Source organism: Spermophilus citellus (assembly GCF_964194105.1).
Source record: "Spermophilus citellus genome assembly, chromosome: 14".
In the NCBI taxonomy this organism is placed as follows: Eukaryota; Metazoa; Chordata; class Mammalia; order Rodentia; family Sciuridae; genus Spermophilus; species Spermophilus citellus.
In genome coordinates, this window is record NC_138194.1 from 79,927,657 (window position 1) to 79,944,057 (window position 16,401).

At 31.6% G+C, this 16,401-nt stretch overlaps 1 protein-coding gene across 3 annotated transcripts in view; it reads right to left on the minus strand.

The window, feature by feature from the left end:
• The window catches only part of CSMD3 (CUB and Sushi multiple domains 3), a gene marked incomplete at both ends in the record, with an annotated part of 1,157,568 nt that overhangs the window by 1,024,076 nt on the left and 117,091 nt on the right, over positions 1 to 16,401 (minus strand). For all 3 annotated transcript variants that reach the window (XM_081266797.1, XM_081266796.1, XM_081266795.1), the window contains one exon: positions 15,688 to 15,910. In XM_081266797.1, the coding sequence (XP_081122923.1) occupies positions 15,688 to 15,910 (223 nt within the window). The remainder of the gene's footprint in view (positions 1 to 15,687; positions 15,911 to 16,401) is intronic.

Here is a 16,401-nt window from a genome sequence, read left to right on the forward strand (position 1 = left end):
GTGTATAAAACTTAATAAATATTATGTATACAATGTATTTCAAAAGAGAATGTGAGGGAATATAGGAAATTCATGTGAAAATATATTTGAATGCATTGAGTTAGTAAATACTAGTATTCCAACAAATATGGTATGACTATTTGTTGTTTTACATATTAATTTTTTTTGGTTGAGTATTTTTCAATGATTACATTTCACCCAGAAATAATTTCACTTTTTCAATTTGAAAATACTATCTGAAAGTACATTAAATAAGATTGCTGTGTTTGGTTCATGCAATTTTTAATATAACCATAATTTTAGATTATTTTATATATACATAAATGTGTATATATAATATAGTTATTTATATATGTGTATATATATGTAATATATATTTCTATATAAGGCTATTACATATATATCAATCAAATAGGCATTTTGATGATGCCATTTTACAGAACAGATAGTGAAAGTTTACAAAGTGTAACTGACTTTCATATGAAATATTTCTAATCAGTTATTATACCATGTACATTTTGCTTTCAGAAAGTCAGTACTCTTTTACTAAAAGCAGGCAAATGGAAATAAATCTTTTCACGGATTTGATGTGAAAGATTGAATAAATATAATCCATGGAAAAAAGTTAAAACTTGCTTATTTTCATTTCTTGTTCTATGTTTTAACCCCAACCCTAATGGTTTAATTTAGTCTGTTTGTGTTTTCTTTTTTTCCACCCAAAACAGCCTTAATTCTTTTGGCAACATGCCTAGTATAAACAATAGATAGTTGTGTATACTATTGAATCTTTGCCTTCCTCAGATTTGAAAGAGCCTTTTATGTTCACAAAAACGTTTTAGAAATTGTGTCTGTCCTTGAGATCTATCCACTCACTAACGTGGATACTCCAAAGTGGGTGATGATATCTAAAGGGAAGACTCATTAACTGCCTAAGGTGCATCAAAATTTAATTGACTTTTTTCTTAATTCACTTGTGTATGCAATGGCAACCCACTAAGTCTTCAGTAAATTAGAAGGTTGAGGATGGGGATACTAACCACAATAGAACATCTTTCAAAACTTGTCTGCACAAAAACAAAATTTTCTATATTCCATTTCTGTTTTCTGGGCTCTTTTCTATATAAGGTTATTACCAAAATCATAGTTGAAAAATATTCATATTACAGAAACATAAGGAAAACATAATATTGCTTCACTTTATTTACTGAATAAATAGTTGTTTATATCACATATGCAATTTCTGCAGACAACTATACACACAAACCATCTATCAGGCAGCCAAGCCTCTGAATTTCCCTGACATTTTGTTGTGCAAGAAAGATAATTAGGATATAAGGACTGCTTCCAGCTCCAAAGGGAGAAATCTACAGAGCCAGCAAATTGGATTGAGTTCTATCATTCTCAATCTAACCTTTATGACAGCCTAGAGACAGGGACAGGAGAAGGAATATCATCAAGGAGAGTTAAATCACCAGAGTGCACTGCCATAAAATATACCCTGTGGTTGTTTGTTTCTATGATCTAATTAGCCATTTAGATATTTTCTAATAATTTTCATGGGGAAGATGTTCTCTACCTTATTATACCTACAGGAAAGGAGATGGATGATTGCATGTCATTGAAAAGAGCAGAAAGTAGGAAGAGGAAAATTTGTATCAGGAGTGTTAAAAACTTGGATGGGAAATTCATGAAGCCAAAGAAAAAAAGAAGGAGACATAAGATAAATTATGTAAGAAAAGAACTATACTGACCTTGCAGGAACATTGAGGGACACTGCCAATATTTTCTGAAGGAAGGTCTAAACCTTACATATATGGGAATTAAAGCTAAAGATTGCTGCTTATTCATTCATTACTATCCCTAGTTTACATCCTTTAGGTTTGTGAATTCTATGGTTATGTCAAGAATCAAGCAAGTTTGTATAACAAATACGAAATTGTGACAAATTATTTCATATTTATCCCTCACTTAATGGCGAAAATGCTGGTTAATTGCTATTCAACAGAGTGATCAAAACAAAAGTTCAGAAAATTTAACCATAACCATGGTAATAATGTATATTCTATAATTATTGTCAAAAAGGTATAAAAATAGATCATGAATAGTCACATAGTAAAGGATGGGTGCAGATATTTTATTATAGAACCAAAGAGAAAGAATAGCATTTTCTCTAACTTGAACAAGTACTCATTTTTAAAAAATTTATTGAAAGATGCTTAATTATAATTATGCCCAAAGGCATCCAGCTGGGACAGCTGTCATTTCTAGGACTCCTTAAAATATATAAAATCTAGTTTCTAATACCTTTAAGGGAACAAAATGAGCTTAATCTTCTTCATACCTGACAAAGGGTAGGCCTAATTATAAAGGCTAACACTCAAAATTCAGAAGAAAATACAGTAGATTTTTTTTAATCTTTGGGTAAACAAATATTTATCAGATGACATATAAAGCACTCACTAAATGAGTTATTAATTAATTGTACTTTGTTAAAAACTTTGAGTCATCAAAACTAATATAAGGAAGTAAACAAGAAAGTTACAGATGCAATAATAAAGTTGCACGGTATGTATCTGTCAAAGATATGAGCTAAAGATAAAGACTTATGATTCAATAATATCCAGCCGAAACAATCAATGTAATTAAAAATAGGCAAAATTATTTCAATGGACACTTCATAAGTGTATATAAATAAATGGTCAAGAAACACATGATCAATATAATAATTATCACAAAAATACAAACTACAAATCTAAAATAAAGGTTGCAATTTCAAATGGCAGGAGAGATATGGAGCAAACCAAACTCTCATACAACAATAGTAGAGTATAAAATAAGAAAAACAGCTTTGAAAAAAATTTTGGCAGTTTTTTATGCAGTTAAATCTAGATCTATCCAATGACCAAACAATTCTGTTCCTGGCATTTATATTTCTTCATTAATGTTCTTGAATCTTTATTCAGAATAGCTCATACTTCAAATAATGCAAATATTCATTATTTAATGTTATTGGGGAACAAAAAGGAACAAGTTGCTGATACACATAACAATGAAAAGGAATCTCAAAAATATTATGCTAAGTGAAAAAGAACCAGACACAAGACTGGCTATTATATCAATGAAATTCCATGACTGTTAGAAGGAATTAAAGTAATTCACACAAAACAAATAAGTACAGTGGTTATTTGGGGAGATACCAATTACTGGAAAGAGATAAAATACAATTTTCTGGGATGATAAAAATGTTCATATATTAAGTAGGTTGTATGCTACATGAGTTTATATATATTTTGTATATAACAGTTAAGTAAAAAAATTACTTAACTGTGCATTTAAGATTTGAATATTGATCTATTGAAAAATATGTGCCTCAATTTAAAAAATTATATTTTAATAATGAATTTTTGTTACTTCAAAATGAAACTCAATTGTTTTTATTTTAATCAACAGTGAAAACAAGATGTCTATGAATAATCATATCTTCCAAAGATTTGAACCTACTGACTTAGGGTTTTCTGTGAGCCATAAGAGAAAAAAATTGTTGAGAAAATAAAATAAGGTAGGACAACGCTATATAATCATTTACACATCCTATTTACAACTGTACAAAGCAATCTCAATTCTCAGGATTTATTTTCATTATTACTAAAGTATATAGGCTGAGATTATAAATTTAAAGTTAGAAAATAACTTTATACTATAGTTTTGATTTATTTGAAGGTCTAAACTATTTATAACAGATTTAGTCACAGCTCATTTTTATGATATTCATATTTTCCAGTTTGAATTTTAAATTACACCAATTAATGATAAATATATGATAGGAAGAGAGGTAAGGAATCTAGACTGCTATTTTTTAATGTCACTGGTTATTCAAAGTAAAAATCTCAGGAATCAAAGAGTAGCATAAAAGGGAATCACCCTGATGTAACTGTCATGGTTTAGATATGAGATGTCCACCAAATGTTCATTTGTGAGACAATGCAAGAAAGTTTATAGGTAAAATGGTTGGCATATGTGAACCTTAACACAATCAGAGCAATAATCCACCTGAATGGATTAGCTAGGTAATAACTATAGGCTGGTATCGTGTGGCTGGTAGAGATAGATCACTGGGTTCACTAGAGTATTGCCTTTGAGGTACATATTTTTCTCTGATGAGCAAAGCTCTCTCCCCTTCTGTATTGCCATGTTATGAGCTGCTTGCCTCTGTAACACCCTGGTGATATAATATTCTGATTCATCTTAGGTCCAGAGCAATGGAGTTGGCTATCTATGGACAGAGACATCTGAACTGTGATACAAATAAACTTTTCCTCTGCATTGCTCTTCTCAGGTCTTTTGGTCACAATAACAAACAAACAAAAAAAAAAACTGACCAAAACAGAAATTGGTAATGAGAAGTGGCATCATTGCTGTGACTAAATTAACCATGTGGTTCAGAAGTTTTGGAGCCAATTTGTTGGGGTAAGAATTTTGAAAAGTCTAGAAATACAAGCTGGAAAGGATTTAGGATGTTGTACTTAAAACTTACTGGGTGATACTGGTGGGAATTCAGATGACTAGAATGCTCACAGGACAGTGGACAGTAAAAACAGGGCTCAAGAGGTTATTAGCAGGAGAACTCTCCTGTAAATTGGACTAGTGGATGTTTATGTTACACCCTGTCAAAAATGTTGTCTTCATTTTGCTCATGTCCTGAGACTTAGTAAGGCTGAATTTAAAAGTGATGTGCTAATTAATCTGGCAGAGGAAATTTCAAGATAGCACAGCATTTGAGTAGTAGCCTGGATATTGCTGGCAACTTTTGGCCATGTTTACTGTAATAATCAGGAGCTAAACAAAGAGCAGAAAGACTGAAAAACTTGAATTTTTGTCAGAAAAGTATGAGTAAAACTGGGACCAAGGAATGTGACCAAGAGTATAGCTACTAAAGAGATGGAAATACTTTACTCAGAAATGACAGGACACCTTGAGGTCATCTCAAGAATTGACAAGACCTTTAAGAGACCCTGAAAGCAACCTGCTTTCATACAGGGGACTAGGAAATTATTTTACTATGTTCAGCCATACAGGTGCTCAAAGGCTCCTGTAATCAGAGTCCCAGCATGTTTTCAATTGCTTCAGGTGACAGCAGACCTTAGTATCAACCACGTGGTGCTGATTCTGCAGGATTTTAGGATGCTATAGTTAACGGGTCATGAAGGTTTTCACCAAGATTTCAAAGGAATACCTGGGAAGCAGAGTCTTTTTGGCTGTCCCTGAGAGGGTGATGTATAAAAAGGTAAAACAGAAAAGCTGAAGTGGAGACCCTTGAGATTAAGAGATGCCAGTAACCTGAGACATCTATTGAGAAAAGCTTCAGGAACAGAACAGAAAGAAGCCAAGAAGGAGACCATATGGGCTTCAATCAGCAAGGCCATAGAGGCAGAGCCACACAAACCTTTGGACCAAAAAATATGATACTATATGGCCTAGATGCTGGCTATGGAGCTATAGAACTTGTTTGCCCAGCTGGATTTTGATCTTGCTTTAGATTAATCAATTCTTTCAACATCCCCATTTCTACTTTGTTGAATGGAAATGTTTACTCTGTGCCATTATATATTGGATATATGTAACTTGCTTTTGATTTTTATAGGACTCACATTAAAAGTCCACCTTGGATCTCAGGAGACTTTTGACATGGACTTTTGGGAAATACTAAAACTATTAAGACTGTGGGTACTCTTGGAAATGCACTAAATGTATTTTGCATAGTGATGTGGTCATGAGCTTTTTAGTGCCAGGGGGCAGGATATTGTAGTTTAGATATGAAATGTCCTTCAAAAGTTCATGTGTGAGACAATGCAAGAAAATTTAGAGGTAAAATGTTCAAGTTATGAAGGGCCTTAAATTAAATAGTGCGTTATTGAATGGATGAACTTGATAATGGTAAGTAGGATGCATCTGGAGGGGGTAAGTCACTGAAGGCGTGCCTTTGGGTATATATTTTTGTCTCTGGTGAGCAGAGCTCCCTGCGTCCTGATTGTCATGTTCTGAGTTGCCTGCCTCTGCCATGATGTTCTGATTCTGCTTTCCAATGGAGTCAGCTGTCTATGTATTAAGACCTCGGATATCATGAGACCACATAACCTTTTTCTTCTCTAATAATATTGTGAGGTCTTTTGGTCACAGAAATGAAAAATTTGACTAAAAAGTAAATATGGTTGAGATTTAGATACAAACATCTTAGATAAAAATGCACAAATGTACAAAGACACAAATGTACAAGCTATCATATTATATGATTTTATAGATGCTTTGCAGACTGCTTTTTAAATTTTAGCCAGTAATATGTTGTGAGTCACTTCCCTGCCCATAAAATATTAAGATATATTTTCTAATTACTGTATTGTCTTTATTTGTTAGTAACCACTTTCTCCTTTTAAACATTCTTGATTTTGCTATTTTACAAAATTATAAATAAAAACAGTAAAACAGCAAAGAAAAGCTATGCCTAAGCCAGGAGTGGTGAAGCATGCCTGTAATGCCAGTAGCTTCAGAGGCTGAGACAGGAGGATCATGAGTTCAAGGCCAGCCTTAGCAAAAGTTAGACACAAAGCAACTCAGTGAGACAGTTTATAAATAAAATACAAAATTGGGCTGGGGATGTGGCTCAGTGGTGAATGCCCTTGTGCTCAATCCCTGGTACAATCAATCAATCAATCAATAAAAATCTATGCCTAATTTGGAGAAGGGAATATTTTATTTTATTTTTTTAATTCTTTTTTTATTGGTTGTTCAAAACATTACAAAGCTCTTGACATATCATATTTCATACATTAGATTCAAGTGGGTTATGAACTCCTATTTTTACCCAAAATACAGGTTGCAGAATCACATCGGTTACACATCCACATTTTTACATAATGCCATATTAGTGACTGTTGTATTCTGCTACCTTTCCTATTCTCAACTATCCCCCCTCCCCTCCCCTCCCATCTTCTCTCTCAGGAAGGGAATATTTTAAATATTTTATTTATAATAAATTCATAACATATGTTTAAAAAATGTTTGACACTTTATGCAATTATCCTTCAGAAATCATGAATAAACTGGTATTACCATTCCTTTTTTAAAAAATAACTTTATTTTATTTATTTATTTATTTATTTTTATATGGTGATGAGGATCGAACCTAGGGCCTTGCACGTGCAAGGCGAGTATTATACTCCTGAGCCATAACCCCAGCCCCTGGTATTCCTATTTCTTATGTGACAAAATAACTAAATATCTTTATCAAAATGCAGTGTTTTCAGTGTTTATAATAGTTTGGGTAAATTTTATATTTGAAAATGTTACTTTTGTTTGCTTTTTCTGATAATAAGATCTGTTTTTACTGTTTTCTTATTGTATATTAGAATTTTAGCATTTTTGTGCATTCTTCTCTGCATATGATTATATTTTTCATGTTAATTTTTAAAAGTTATTTATATTAATTATATCAAGCCTTGGTATTTTATACATTTTATAAGTAATTTCTTCTTGTTAGTTACGTAGAATTTTATTTTGCTTGAAGTCTAATTTGATCATTAAACTCTCAATTGGGTGTTGTGGCACAAACCTGTAATTCCAGCAACTCTGGATACTGAGGCAGGAGGAGGATCACATGTTCAAGTTCAGCCTTGGCAATTTAATGAGACTTAATCTCACAAAGTGGGGAGGGTGCTGAGGATGTAGCTCAATGAACAAAGCACCCACGGCTTTAACCCTAGTACTCCCCACCCCTATCAAAAATTGTTTGAATTCTCTACTATTAGAGAACATGGACCAGTGGGGAGGGGAAGATGAGGGAATTGGAAAAACTAGGGAATTGCAATTAGCTAAATTATGTTATATTGTGTTCATGCATTTATGTGTAACAAAAAAATTGTACCCTTTTGTACAATTATAATATACCATAAAAATATTTAAAAAAATAAGTAAACTCTCCACCCTTGCATTTAATTATTTTCCTGGTTGTTACTCTGTGATAGTTTAATGAATAATTATATCATTTTTTTCAAGTAACCCAAAATATATTAAGAGATTTGAACAGAATCTCTACAGTTTCAAAAGTTTAGATATTTACAAATATAGTCATTTTACTCATAAACACAGTGTGGTTCTCTGCTTTTCATCTCTATGTCGTTAGGCACTAATTTTTTATTATAACATCTGTAGGATACTTATGGAGTTTATTTTAAACTGTTTTGCTATACTAACTTGGGGTCTATTTGTGGTAGAATATATATATTTTTTATTTTTCCATATGATGGTTGATGTGATACTGACACTGGTCAACACTCCAAGTTTTTTTAATCCTATAGATTTCCAGTAAATTATCTAATCTATAATCAAAATTTGGTATAGTTTTAAATATTTAGAACTAATGTTTCTATGTCTATATCATTTTAGTTTCTATAATTCATTCATTTTAGTTAACTGTATGATAGCCCCTGTTTCCTTGCTCTGCTTCAAATTTTAATGAAATAGAAATTATAATTATATTGTACTAAATTAACATGAGTGAAACTGACCATACATAGCCTCTATTTAAATAAAAGCTAAAGTTAGCCTTATTGTTATTTAGTTTAAGAGATTAAGAGATATTCTTTACCATATTTTGGAATTACATCTCTAGTTTTCTTGTAGGAATATTATCAAGAATGTATAGTAAAAATTTTCAAATGATTTTGTGACATCAATTTAGCTGTTTTTACTATCTGAATTGGTAAAATTAAATAAAAATACACACATGTATATATGTATATGCATATATACAATAAAATGTTATTAAATCAGTGTTACATTCTTTTTTTGCAAATTGGGTCTTAATATGATGTCTGGGATTATGGTTTTGAGGTGAGGTATCCCTCAAAATCTCATGTGTGAGACAATGCATGAAGGTTTGGAGGAAAAATGATTTGGTTTCAGCCTTAACCTCATCAGTAAATTGATCCCTAATGGGATTCACTGAGTGGTACTGGTGCTAGGTGGGGTGTATGTATTTTTGTATCTGGCAAGTAGAGACCTCTCTCTCTGCTCCCTGATCATCATGTGAGCTGCTTAGCTCTGCTGTACTCTTCAGCCATGATATCTTGCCTCACCTTGAGTCCCAAGGTATGGATCCTGCTATCTATGGACTAAGACCTCTGAAACCATGAGTCCCAAAATATACTTCCTCCCCTAAAATTGTTCTGGTCAGATCTTTTAGTCACAGTGGCAAAAGCTGACTAAATCATCCAGGATGCATTTGAACTCCTGGGCTCAAGCCATCTTCCTGCCTTAACCTCCTAACTAAGTGGGACTTACAGATATATGCCACCTTACTCTCTCAGTGTTATAATGATGATACATTATTCTTGTATTATAATTTGTTTTGTTTGTTGATGCATTTGTCTTTAAAAGGAGCTAATAGAAACAGATTATACTCATAAGAAACATGAATGTCAACAGGGATAAGGAAAATTTTAACACTAATAATTTCCCATTTTTCAAGAATTTAAAAATAAAAAAGATATTTACTCCAGTATGTTTCTGAGAAGTTATACTATTAGGCATTCTATTTTCCTTACTTTTATTATATTTGTAGTCTCTACTTTCTTTAAATAGTTTAAATTTTTGTATAAAGTGTCTTCTTAAAATATAAAACCAGAATTTTATATAATGGTATTGACTTTATATAATGACATTGAATTTTATATAATGGTATACTATGTAATTCTTGATATTTTCCCCATATCAACTTATCTCACAAAATTCATAATATCAATAAATTACAACTTGTTGTTGGAATTGACAGAACCTGTTCTTCAGGCAGCTTAAATGACCCTTTGAGATTATAACAGCGTCATGAATTGTGAAAATTAGAAAACTGTGCCCCCACTAGTGGGAGGAATTGAAGAAAAGATCCCTGTTTGTGAATGTATTACATAAAAGTTCTCCTTTCCCCTGTCTGACTCAGGCACAGTACTTCCCCACTGACACAGTACTCAGAGGCACATACAGCAGAGGCTGGAATGCTCAGCCCAGGCCTGGCAACCCTGTGAGGGTTGGCAGTGGCCCACGTTTTATCACATTTCCACTGGAAAGCTTTTGAAACTCACTGATGAAACCCAGTTTTAGGGCTGGGGTTGTGGCTCAGTGGTAGAATGCTTGCCTCACTTATGTGAGGCACTGGGTTCAATTCTCAGCACCACATATAAATAAACAAAATAAAGGTCCATCAACAACTAAAAAAAAAAAAAAAAAGAAAGAAAAAAAAAAGAAACTCAGTCTTTACAGAGGTCACCAGACCTTGGTCTATTATACCACTTGTCTGCCTTCCTTATTTACATATTTTCACATGTTGGCTACAGAACTACAATCTTTGCACAGGTTGCTCCTTTCTCTTAGAAATCTCTTGTTACTATCATGTATTCCAAGATGTCCCTGATTCTCTTGTCTCTTGTGACATATTTAAAATAGAAAACTCTCTTCACCTCAACCAGCTAAATTATTTCTGTACAGCAGGTTCTTTATGGTTTAATATTGTCTGCCTCTGCCAATAAGATTTTTGTTATGTTTACATTTACATTTAATTTTCATTTTCTATCTTTACCTACTTCTTTACTTGAAACATTATTAATTCATATATATTTTTATAATTCAAGAACATAAACTTTATTCAGTAATTATGATACTTTGACCATGAATTTGTGAGCTATCTTCTTTTTCAATGACAAATTTAGGAGTAATTTATTTAGAAGATCAAGCATTCTTTAAAACGTAACTTTGATTTTTAACAGTAAAATAAGAAGTATGAATAGGACTATTAGGATACAGTGATTGATTTTTGTCAATCTGGCCTTGGCCTTCACATTGCAATTAGCATAGATGATGGTAAAAATGGAATGGTCTTTATCCAGAATACTTCTCACCAAAGGTATGCAAGACTTTGGGGAAAGTTTTTGCTTTCTTTGGTAGTTACACATTAATAGAGTCATTATTATCTGAGAGAAACAAACCCACTTTTGCTTAAGCCACAGTAGGTCAGTTTTTCTATTACAACCAAATATGGTCCACAATATGCCCTATCCAAACAGGAGTGAGGAGCCTACAGTAACATTCAAGAGACATAACAAAGGAAAGTCTTTCTAATTAAATTTGTGAAAATATACTGCTGCCTTGGTTTTATTAGTAAAATAATCATTGTCTTCTACAGAAAGAGATTTAAAAATCTATTTTGTGAGTTTTCAAATGCATTTGAGTTACACATGTAAACATTAAATAAATTAAGCAGTAAAAAAAATCTGGCTTGACGACTTTCTAAAATTAAAAGATATGGAAAGAATCTCTAACAGTGTACCTCATTATAAACAATTTTAAAATTCTTTAACTACTTGGGTAGAAAAGAATAACCAAGATTTTATAAGACATAAATAAGTGGGGAATGTTTTTATCACAAGACAAATATTTATATATTCAATATGAATAAATTATACAAGACATCAAGAAAGACAGTGGCATATAGACACAAGGAATTAATAGAGCAAAATAAGTGTAGTTTCAAACATGGGAAAATGTTAGAACCTATAATAATTAAATATATGAAAATAAGGTAATTAAACTGAGAATGAAAGACATAAGACTGCTAAGACTAAATGCAAATAGAGTATACTCATCTACTCACAATAGTACTCATTAACATAAGCTTTTGGAAAGCAGAGTAGTAATATGAAAAATATTACTTTTGGCTTTTCAAATATTTATCCTGTTCCTAAGGAACTAATCTAAGATATAGAAAGTATTTACTTTTGAAGATGCTGATATCTGAACTAATTATGACAAAAACCCAAAATATCTTACAACAGAATAATTAAATGACTTATAGTATACTTATGCAAATTGATGCTTCTAAAAATTCTAATCATATCTGATATACATATAATATGGACATAAATTGCATATATAGGATGATTCTAACTACTTGAATATATCCATCTCTACCTCATGATATAGGTGTTTGTTTGTTTTTTTTAGTTCTTGGTATACTTTTCTTATTGAGGATATGCTATTGGTATAAACAAAGTAAACAAATTGTATAATACTTTGTGCATAAAAACAGACAAATACTGTTTTAAATACACAAACATTCATTCTATGCTAAAGATATTACCAAGAAAGGAATGTAATGGTGCCTTGCTGAAAGCATTCATTCAATTACCAATGTCAATTTTATTTACTAAATTAAAAATGTATAGGAAATAAGCAGGATATAAGAAATTTAGAAGTATAGAACTGGTTACAAATCCCAATGTGTCTCTGTATTTATAAAGATGACATCTTTTCTGCATTATGGCAAAGCAACTAAGCAAGCTGTTTTTACAAAACCTTGGAACTCGTGAGAAGTAACAAAAAATAAGTTTCAATTTCTGGAAGAAAGAGAACAGCAGACCTACCATAAGGACATGCATTAAGTGAGAATGTGATCCCATGTGAGAGAAACAAAAAGCTGGAAAACAGTGAGTCAAAGAAACAGATGCAAACATGAATCTAACTCTGCCAGCAGCAGTTTCAACTTCTAATCAAACAGTAGATTTTGCATGTAAACACAGTCTGGTAGAGGCTGAAGGTTACACATTGGATTTTTTTCCCCAGTTGTGCTAACTAAAATAAGCTGTAACATTAGCAACTGTATTTCTTTAAGCACAAAGAGCAACAGATAGATGCATTAAACATCTTACAGTGAACAGAATGTTTTAAAAGTACATATTAGAACACAGTCTATAAAACAAATAGCAAGAATATATTTGTAGGTTATCTTTCCATTATTTTATATTTTATTGTATTTGAAAATAAATATTTAATGTTTAAATATTTAATAAATAAATATTTAAGATAAATAAGTATTTTCAAATACATGTAATACTTATATTTTCAAATACATATAATATTATTTTCATGATTTATCTTATCAAATTTTATGAAATGAAGCAAAGAAAAATGTTTTAATTTTACATATATTTTGAGGATTACAAATAATTAGTTATAACTAAAGTTAAGAGCATAAAATCTGAATTGAGCTAAATTTGTTTTGTTATGATGGCCCTGCTTCATGCTACTTTCAACAATACTAACCTTGGGCAAGTAGTTAAAGCCTCATTATCCCAGTTGTAAAATGACGAGAATGATAACAGTAATTATTTCACACTATTTGGGTAGAGAAGAAGTTAAATACTGTGCTGAATACAAAACATCTAGTAGTGTCGGGTACAGAGAAATCACTAAATAATTGCCAAGAGTTAGATTTATTGAGCTTTATTACACTGTAATCCTCATAAAATCTCTGTAAATTAAATGCTACTTTTTCCAATTTACATATTAGCAAGCAAAGAATGAGAACAATAGTTATCTCAATCTCTCAAAGTCTTTCAACATTCCAGAGGCTACAACTGGTTTTTTTTTTAATGCAGAGATAAAATAATAATCTTCTCTAATTTGTAAGATGACCTAGAGAGAATAGATATAACAATGCTATCAGCAATTTTATAGGAACTAGCAGATAATGTTAAGGGGATTACTTCATTTTTAGATTTATACCAATTATAGGGCATGAATTGCTGGTGTAAAGAAAATACATAATAGTTTGTGTGCTTTTTATGTGCATCCTTTTAGATGTCTCAAAATTTTAGAATGTACCTTCTCTTTTCTTTTATGGCCTATAGTCTGACTGGTTATACACAGGTGTGTATAGGTAAAGAGATCAAAGGGAGATAGAAGTGAGGTGCAGAGGCAGAATGGCTAAATGGCAAAATGGCTGCTGGTCTGAGCTGCTGACTTTAATTATACCAGATTACATTCGGTTACAATGTAAAATGTTTTGCTTATGATTAGACATATGTTCTGGCCATGCAAGCAGTGGTTATCTTAAGAGTGCCTGGGAAAGACTGCAAAATATTCCAACCATGGGAAACAGGGTTCCTGTTACTCCCTGGGAGTTTGCTCACCAGAGGAGCTCTGTCCTGTATATTCCCATGGTCAGAACCCTTACATGGAAAGACCTCCCTCCCCGCCACACACACATATGCTGCTGAAGGTAAGCATACATGCATATGTGCTTCTAGGATTTCTGTCTTGATTTAATGCTGTCATTGGCAAAAGTGAGCCAGCATTTGATAACATTTGAAATGATTTTTAACGTGAGCATAAGTATATGCCATACAGGATACTTTTTTTACACAGAAGGAATTTACAGTGTAAGAGGAGGAAGAAATCAGAAATTACCAGTAAGTTAACAAAGAGAAAAAGAATGAATGGAAATAGACCTTACCTATAATCAAGATAGTGAACATTTATTTGCATTATTTGAAATCACAACTCAAGCATTTTTAACTATCGTCCTAACAGGAAGCAGTTCACATGTGTACTAATAGGATCTTATATTCATGCGGTTGTTTCACACATGATTTCTCTATGATTGTCAAAAAGAGTACAGTGACATGTATAACATCCCCTCTTAGTATCACCATCTCCCAGTTTAAGCAGAGATGGCATGGAGTGCTCAAACAGCTGGCGAACAACAAACCTCACACTCTGATGTAAATCTCACCTGTGGGCCCATCATTTTCTGCACTGTATTATCTTTTTCACTACTAAAACTGGAAGAATAATAAACATAAAATTTATTTAAAATGAAAAAAATGCAGATTAATACGGAAGGCTGATGAATGTATAAAATTTTAACATTGATAATCTGCCTCCTGGAAAACAGGGAAGCAAGAAAACAATTTAAATTGTTAGATACAAAGACAGACTCACAGAATCATAATTCAAATATAGCCAAGTATTGTTTAGTAAAAAGTCATTAATTCCTACATATTATCTGCTAAGAATGTTTTAAATTGCAAGTTGAAAACATTTACTAAAAAATAAATATCTAATTACAGGTATATTAATCGAGGTCTAAAATATGTAATGCCTGATATTTTAAATTTTGGTGGAATTATAGTTGATTCATGTTTAAATTGAGTGTTTGTATAAGACACTAAAAAGTGCTTTATGTTTTTGAGATTAACTAGGTGTCAAGAAAAAATTGTGAAGAACCACTTTAATAAGAGGACACTAGCTAATTTTTACGTGTTTTATGAACTAGATTAAAATTTAATGCTTTCATTTGTAGGGGCAGACACATGAATGTCCCAGTTTGTGACATAAAAGGATAAGCCATTCATATATGTGCACACATTATCTAAAATCAATGTATTCTGCCAACGTATGACTAATGTATTCATGATATTTTGTAATTGTATTTTGTATATTGTTATATATTTGCATTAGAATTGGATATATACCACTAAAAGAAACATTATATAATATGCTTTCATTTTACCAAGAGTTATTCCCATAATGAATGAAGTTTGGAGATAATAATTTTAAATCCCAAAATATGTCTAACCACTCTAAAGTGTTCACAATTCAAATTGCATTCATCTTTTTGAGAGGTAGTGATAATGTGCTAGTATTAGAAGATGAGAGATATGGAGATAATTTTTATGGAATGATGTCTTTCTAAATGAATAATAATTGGATGATCAATATGACTTTATTATAACTATATAATACATAAAATAATTTTACCCATAAAATACATTTCTTCTCTTCTTTTATTCAAATTACACTAACCTTGTCCTAAAGTTTGTAGGATGAGGATGTCCATCATATAAGGATAAGTAGTCATATTCTTCTTCTAGTGCAAATGACTGAAAAACAATTTGTATTCTATTTCGTTCTTCTGCTATTATTACCCATGTACAGTTTGCACCATTTGGATATCCATATGGAAAACCGGGGCTTTCTATGGTGCCATTAAGTCCTTTTAACGTTCCACCACATGTATAAATAAATCCTGCAACAGAAGACAAATAAACAGATATTAATAGCATATAAAACAAAAAACAATTTAGGGTAAATACTATTTCAAAAAGTTTTTTTATATTAACAATTTTCTAAATGACATTATCAGATTTAAAAATACATATGTAACAAAATATTAGAATTATTTTCATGTTGAGGTTAATAATTATAAACCAATTGACAAAATAAAATCACCCAACATATCTGATTAATTATACATTGCATATTTCAACACAACACAATTCTGTCTTTAAATAGTTTACAATCTAATTGTGGAAATTTACAGAATGGAAAATTGAATGACCATAGGATATATATTGATTCTCAATAAATTAATTTTACCTTCTCTTGGCAAAGCATGATCACTTTTATGGCAGGCCGACATCTCTACCAAGTAACTCATATTTATTTTTTAAAAGTGGACCCACCTCTGAACCCACCTTGATTATAAAAAAGGGATTTTTTAAATGTCTATTATGATTT